General features: G+C 45.6%; 1 protein-coding gene across 9 annotated transcripts in view; it reads right to left on the bottom strand.

Moving 5' to 3' along the window:
* Positions 1-23: 23 nt before the first annotated feature.
* Positions 24-6,557, bottom strand: part of raraa (retinoic acid receptor, alpha a) — a 145,908-nt gene continuing 139,374 nt past the window's right edge. For all 9 annotated transcript variants that reach the window (XM_005721629.1, XM_005721633.1, XM_005721630.1 and 6 more), the window contains 5 exons: positions 3,520-3,680; positions 3,211-3,387; positions 2,896-3,100; positions 2,542-2,700; positions 24-2,381 (listed from right to left, as the gene is read on the bottom strand). In XM_005721629.1, coding sequence (XP_005721686.1) covers positions 2,185-2,381; positions 2,542-2,700; positions 2,896-3,100; positions 3,211-3,387; positions 3,520-3,680 — 899 coding nt within the window. In that variant the 3' untranslated portion in view covers positions 24-2,184. The remainder of the gene's footprint in view (positions 2,382-2,541; positions 2,701-2,895; positions 3,101-3,210; positions 3,388-3,519; positions 3,681-6,557) is intronic.

Raw genomic sequence — 6,557 nt, 5'->3', positions numbered from 1 at the left:
AAAAAAAAAAAAAAAAGAAAGAAAAGAGGACATGTGAACGACTCGGAGAGAGTCCACACTGGCATCCTACGGATGTTGGAAAAATGAGCGGTCAGGGGTCAGTGTCTCTCGGCACAAGTCCTGGTTTTGCCAGGCCAAACAAAAGTGAGTGAAGAAAAATCTGAAGGGCTCAGTAGCAGAGGTGTGTGTGTGTATGTGCATCTGTTACCGGAGAGGGAGGGGGTTGCAGCACAGAACATATACAAATGACAGGCCAAGCACACAAAAATGATTCCTTCCTGAGACATTGGTGCGCGTACAGTAATGATGGTCTGGGTGACGTGTAGCAATGGTGAAGGCGTTTTTGGTGTCACAGGGCACGAGGTTGCTCTGGATTCAGTTAAGTCACATATTGTTTCTACCACAGGTTGCCAAGGTGGAGGTGAGGGGCGGGGAGTTAGCTGACAAACATCACATTTGGGACCTCGCCTTGCCTGATCGCTGACAGGGCAGAGGTAGAGGAGGGGGATCAACTAGAGTCTAGTCTTCTCCTATTGACTACAAATTGATGCACTGAGAGAGAGCACTGAGATTTACTTGTGTTTAATACAGAGTGTATGTACACCATTGTTCACATTTCAACTCTCTTTGAAGCAGAGCCGCCGCCGCTTGTTTGAGCCCGTCAGGCCACAGAAGGCGTCTAAACCATTTCCTCAAACGCCGCCTTCTCTTTCTGCTACATGGCCAAACACACAAAAAAAGCTATGCCCCGACAGGAGTGCTACTTTCTTACCTACTGTACATAAAAAAAAAAGAAAAGAAAAAAAAGAAAGAAAAGTGGGGTCGGGGGGGGGGGGCAAAACTGTTCGTGAAGCCAAAACCTTTAGAGCCAGTGATTTGTGATGGGTCTGCCATGTATTTGTTTTGTTTTTTTAAAGTAGGACACGAAACATGAACTTCCTTCAGTAAAATGTGCTCAAAACGTCTTTTCTTGAATCACAAACCTAAAAACACATAAAACGGTATTCTTTAAAAAAAAAAAAAAAAAATCGATCAGGTGAACCCTAAAACTCTTCATAGTTTTAAAGAAATGAATACAGCTTATATACACAAACTCAAAAGGCTACTTAAAATACACCTTAATAATGAATCTTCATTAATTTGATTTCTTGAAAGGACCTGTGACCATATCATACAACTGAGTTCATACAATCATTTCCCCCCCAATCTCTTGGAAGAAAAAAAAAAAAAAAAGGAAAACAAATCCGACCTGGAATAGTAGGTGATAATCATTGCGACTTGTTTTCTGTGCACATTTGTGTGTGTTTGCTTGTGTAGACTGGAAAGGGAAAAAAATAATCTTATTTTTCTTCCCCCCATCAATTAGAATATACAAATGTGAAACCAAAGCATTTTTCTCAATACTCGATGGGTATGAAAAAGATTCAAACAGTGAAGGAGTACAACAATTTCTAATCTCAGCTCAGAAAACATGTCCTCATTTCAACCTGCCATCCTGTTCTGGACATGTCGATCGCAATAGGTCCTTAATTTTTCTCTATATATTTATATATCTTTTTTTTTGTACGAAATCTGTTATTTTTTCATGAAACTGGAAAAGAGGAAAAGACCCAGAGTCTTTGAGGAGTGGGTTCTTTTGACAAGTCCCAAAAGTTCAGTTGTAGTCTGCCTCAGAGCACAACAACAACAACAACGAAAAGAAAAGAAAACAAAAAAAACAAAACAAAAGTGTCTGGTGTTTGTCAAGTCAGTCTGTGTTCATTGTTCTCGTCCTTATATTTGTTCCATTGTGCTCCAACCGCTCTCGGGTTCATCCACACCTCATCTCCGTTAGTCTTTTCAAAAAGAAAAAAGAAAAGAAAAAAAAGGTGGAGAAGGGAGGGAGAAGGAGGAAGAGTCATCAGCAGTATTTACGGTGTGGTATGTTGGAGGCATCCGGTTACCCCGGCCTGTCCAGCCTCATCTCCCCTCATGTCTGGATAGAAATCCAGAGAGAGGGGAAAGCGGATCAGGAAATTGGGATTTTTGTTGTCGGAGAGGAGGTGGTTGGCTCTGCTGGTCTCCTGTGTTCAGCAGTTAGGGGTCAAGAAGACCCACCTCCTTCACCCCTCCTCTTCAGAACATTAATGGGAGGAGACAGAGCGCAACACAAAGAAAAAATGAAAATGAAAACGTGGGCCGTGACTACGGCGATTGTGTAGCTGGACTGCTTTGGGCAGAGCTGGGGGACAGGCTGGGGCTGCAGCTGCCTGGGGGGGCACCGCTGGGTCGTCCGCCTGCGGCTCCGCTTTCCAGACCTTCTGAGTTCTCCAGCATCTCCTGGATGAGAGGTGGCATGGAGCCGGGGATCTCCATCTTCAGCGTGATGACACGCTCAGCTCCTGCAAGATGGAAAAATGTAAGCTATCAGTGTAAGTTCTGGTAAAACATACTCATTCATTCAAAAATGGAATATACAAAAGAAAAAGTAGAAATGATCAATTGTACACCTGAGTAATCACTGTAGCACTATATATGTAGAAACACAAGGGAACTACAGACCTTTAGCACTGATGCTTCTAAGATCAGTGATCTTCATCAGCATCTTGGGGAACATGTGCGGTTTGTGTGGCCTCCTCTTCCTTACATAAATCTTCAGCGCCTCCAGAAGGGGTTCCTGCAGGATGTCCACCTTGTCTGCCTCTTCCAAGTCCTGTCGATCTGTAAACAAAACAAACAAACAAAAAAAAAAAAGCACAGAGAAAAGGGTCAGCCAATACTCTCCGACTGTTAGAAACACAGTGGCCACTAGATGGTGCTAAGGAAAAGAGTGCAGCATTGCTACCCCGCTGCTGTTTCTGACACAAACATGACCCAAGCAAGCTTTAAGGGCCTTTTTTTAAAGACCTGCCGTACCTCCACACAGCAAACAGATGGCACTAAGCAGCCCCGTCTCTGCATCATCCATCTCCAGAGGAAGGAGCTGGTTGGCGAAGGCAAAAACCAGATCAGTGAGGGGACCGAAGCCAGCGTTGTGCATCTGGTTTCGGTTTAGCGTAAGTCCATCTGAGAAAGTCATCGTGTCTTGCTCTGGTGTGTAGCGTGTGCAGATCCGCAGTATCTGTGGACAGCAGACAGACTCGGTTTGTGAAAAAAATTAAAACCGAACTTCCAGTTTTATTCATTGAAAACATCTAAGGTAGATGTTTTTTGTGTGTGTGTTATTCGTACCAGGATGTCCAGACAGGCAGCTTTGAGCAGAGTGATCTGGTCGGCGATGGTGAGCGTCGTGAAGCCGGGCAGCTGCTTGGCAAACTCCACTGTCTTGATGATGCACTTAGTGGACAGCTCACTGAACTTGTCCCACAGGTCTACGTCCAAGGACACACGTCGTTCTGAGCTGTTAGTCTGCACGAATAAAGGAAGAAAATATTTGCAGATCAATTTTATTTCAAAGGCAAAGAAAAAAACAAAACTCTCACACTTGAAAAAGGTGAATGAACATAAGGACACACAGACTGTCAGTCTCATGCCACTGACCGTAGTGTATTTGCCCAGCTGGCAGAGGGAGGGGAAAGTATCCTGGTGTGCCTTGCGAACCCTGTCGATCATCTGCTCCGTGTCAGGACTCAGCACGTAGCTCTCTGTGCACTCCTGCTTCTTCTCATCCTTTTTCTTCTTGTTCCGGTCGTTCCTCACCGCTAAAGGGACGGAAGGAACAGAGAGATTAGTATGCATCTCGAACCCTTTCGACAAAACTAAGTCTTGGCAAACTTTACATTTAATCTTGTATTCTTTTTCCTCTTTAAACACAGCGGTTCATGCAGCAGCATTTCAGAGCTATTTCAAGTGTAGCGTACAGTTCATGGAGCTAATTACAGTCTGCACGCATTCCTTTATCAGTAACCCCTGACTGCAGATCGAGGTAAAACTGAGGCGAGTTATAAGCAGGAACCGATCCTCAGTGTGCAGCAAACACATCTTTTCTTATCCGATACTGTAAGATAAATGTTGTGAGACTGCTCCATCCAGGATGGGCTATGGTAATGGAGAGGGAGAGAAGGGGGAAAAAACAAAACAAAAAAAACCTTGAAATAATCCTCTGTCGTTTCCCTTCGGGCGCTCTGGCTGCGAGTGGTGTGCTCACCCCAAATGACAAAAAACACTAGGAGGGGTGTTTAGCATTGGAATCCCATTATGAGCTCGATCCATTTCTCCCATCTACGTTTGGATGCGGTTTTGCTTCGACTATGTTGTGTGTACGTGTGTGCGCTGAGGCTGGGGTGGGGGTGTGTTGGGTGCGATGGGGTGCTAGTTGATAAATAGTGGTGGGGGATGGAGCTATCCATAAGGCTGACAAATTGCCACAGCTTTCATTAGAGGTCCCAGCTAATCTAATAACATAATATGACAAATATCCTGCCTCTAATGGTTTTAAAAGGGCTCGGCTGCGGAGACCATACCGGGGAGAGAGAGAGAGAAAAACCTTCCAGCTTTTTCTCTCTCTCCCTCTCACATCTCTCTCCCTCTCCTGGTTATACAACACGTTCTCGCTTTCCTAGTCATCCTCTCAGTGCGTCTCATTCTCAGCCAATGCACGCCCTCTCTCATTTTCAAAATGCTTTAAATCATCCACCTTTCCAACTCTATCACTTCTCCAATCTCTACCTCCCCTCAAGGTACCTGCACCCCCCTCCCCGCCTCCCCCAGCCACTAACCTGAGATCAGATTTTCCTTGTCTTAATACCAACCTTGACCATTAAGGGCAAAAGCGCTCGGGCTGATGGGAGATCAGTGTCTTTTGACAGAGGGGGCCTGGACCAGGGCCAAGGAGAGGGGGGGGGGAGCACTACTCTGTGCTGCTGCTCATTCATCAGCCCACAGACAGGCCTCCCTGCCTGGGAGAACAAGAAGGCGAGGAGGAGGGCGGGGGCTGGAAGTCTGATCTGGCATTATGTTATTGCTAAGCACCGCTCACCACAACAAGAAGTGAAGAAGACCCCGCTGCGATCGTGGTAATGCATTATTTTCCAGCATGCACTGGTACTTGCACAGAAAACGCTGCAGCAAAGAAAGGCCGATGAAGAAGAGTATGCTGTGATGAGACCGCTTCATAAACTATGTGGGTATAAACACGGAAAACAAAATGTTTTTTTCATTCCCATTTACTTTAATGAGCTAATTATGACTTAGTTAGGGAAGGAACACCCTGTTTAACAAGCCCTCATCTTAGGAGGCCGGTTGCATAACACTGTAGTAAGCTGCTGAAGATATTTGGGCCAGCCCTGTTTGTGGAGCTGATTGGGATTCTGTGTCCTGTGTGCAATGAGGGGAGGGGTGGAGGGCTGCAACGCACTCAATGTCCAATTAATTCACAAATAAAAGTGGGGCATCCCTAGTGCCCAGACATTACCCTCGCTGACAAATCGGCAGCACAATCATAAGCCGCACAACACAATTTAATGAAGTCATTAAAGAACTATTAGGCACGACTGGCGATCTGTCATGGCGAATTGCCACATGCAATAACTTGGGGGGAAGGAGGCCTCTGGCAGGGGAGTGCAAATGAAAGAAATACTGCCTTGCCTTGCTTTTCTTTTTTAAAAGTATTTATTATCATCATCATCATCATCCACGTGTGGATGTGTGTAGATACAAATGTACATTTGATGTTTGTGTGTCAACTTCCAGCCATGAATCTAAAAAATGTATTATGAGAATATGAATGCTAATGGAGGGACTTGCATCATGGATTGTCCACAGTTGCGCGCTCGTTGCATAAAAAGGATTTACATGAGCAGCGTGCACAGAATACTGCGTCGGCGCACACGCGCGTGCACGCCCAGCCATCACTCAATCATTCCCTCTCGTAGTGGATTTCGGCTGCGCACATGCAACTTAATAGACAATTTCGGTGCCACGGGTGTGTATGCGGGGGTTTTTTGTGCCCGCGTGTTTGTGTCTGTGTACAAGACAGAGGGAGGTGGGCAGACAGGGATAATTCGTGTGAGGAAAATTAAAGCTCTGGCAGCTCGTCCATCACACAGATTAAATTCAATGGAAAGATAAAAATGTCAATGTTACCCCTGCTCCTGCTGCTCGCAGCGCAGAGCCACCGTCGACAGTGATGAAACTTTCCCCCCTCTTTCTCTCTCTTTCTCTGTCCTCCAGCCTCACTCCTCCCCCGACTCCCCCCTCGGCTCTCTCAACTCTAGATTTTCATTCTTGCTCACACTGGGTTCAGTACACTTCTCTCCCTCTCTCTGCCTTCATCTTTCGTCGCTATCCTGCCTCTCTGGTTGATGTTATCCCCTCTTTGCACCATTCTCCATCATTCTGCGCTTCATCTTATTTTGCTTTTATTACTTTTTCTATCGCTGAATAACACCTTCCTCGAGGAAAGGGTGATTACTTTGGGAGAAAAAGGTGGGATACTGTTGAGAGGACTCCAACATGAACGCAACATGGTAGTGAACTGTGATTATACAGTGGGGCAAAAAAGTATTTAGTCAGCCACCGATTGTGCAAGTTCCCCCACTTAAAATGATGACAGAGGTCAGTAATTTGCACCAGAGGTA

Source organism: Pundamilia nyererei, unplaced genomic scaffold (genome assembly GCF_000239375.1).
Source record: "Pundamilia nyererei isolate P.nyererei 1_Seehausen unplaced genomic scaffold, PunNye1.0 scaffold00005, whole genome shotgun sequence".
Taxonomy (NCBI): Eukaryota; Metazoa; Chordata; class Actinopteri; order Cichliformes; family Cichlidae; genus Pundamilia; species Pundamilia nyererei.
Note: the sequence above shows the minus strand (reverse complement) of the source record. Positions and strands in the feature narration are given on the sequence as shown.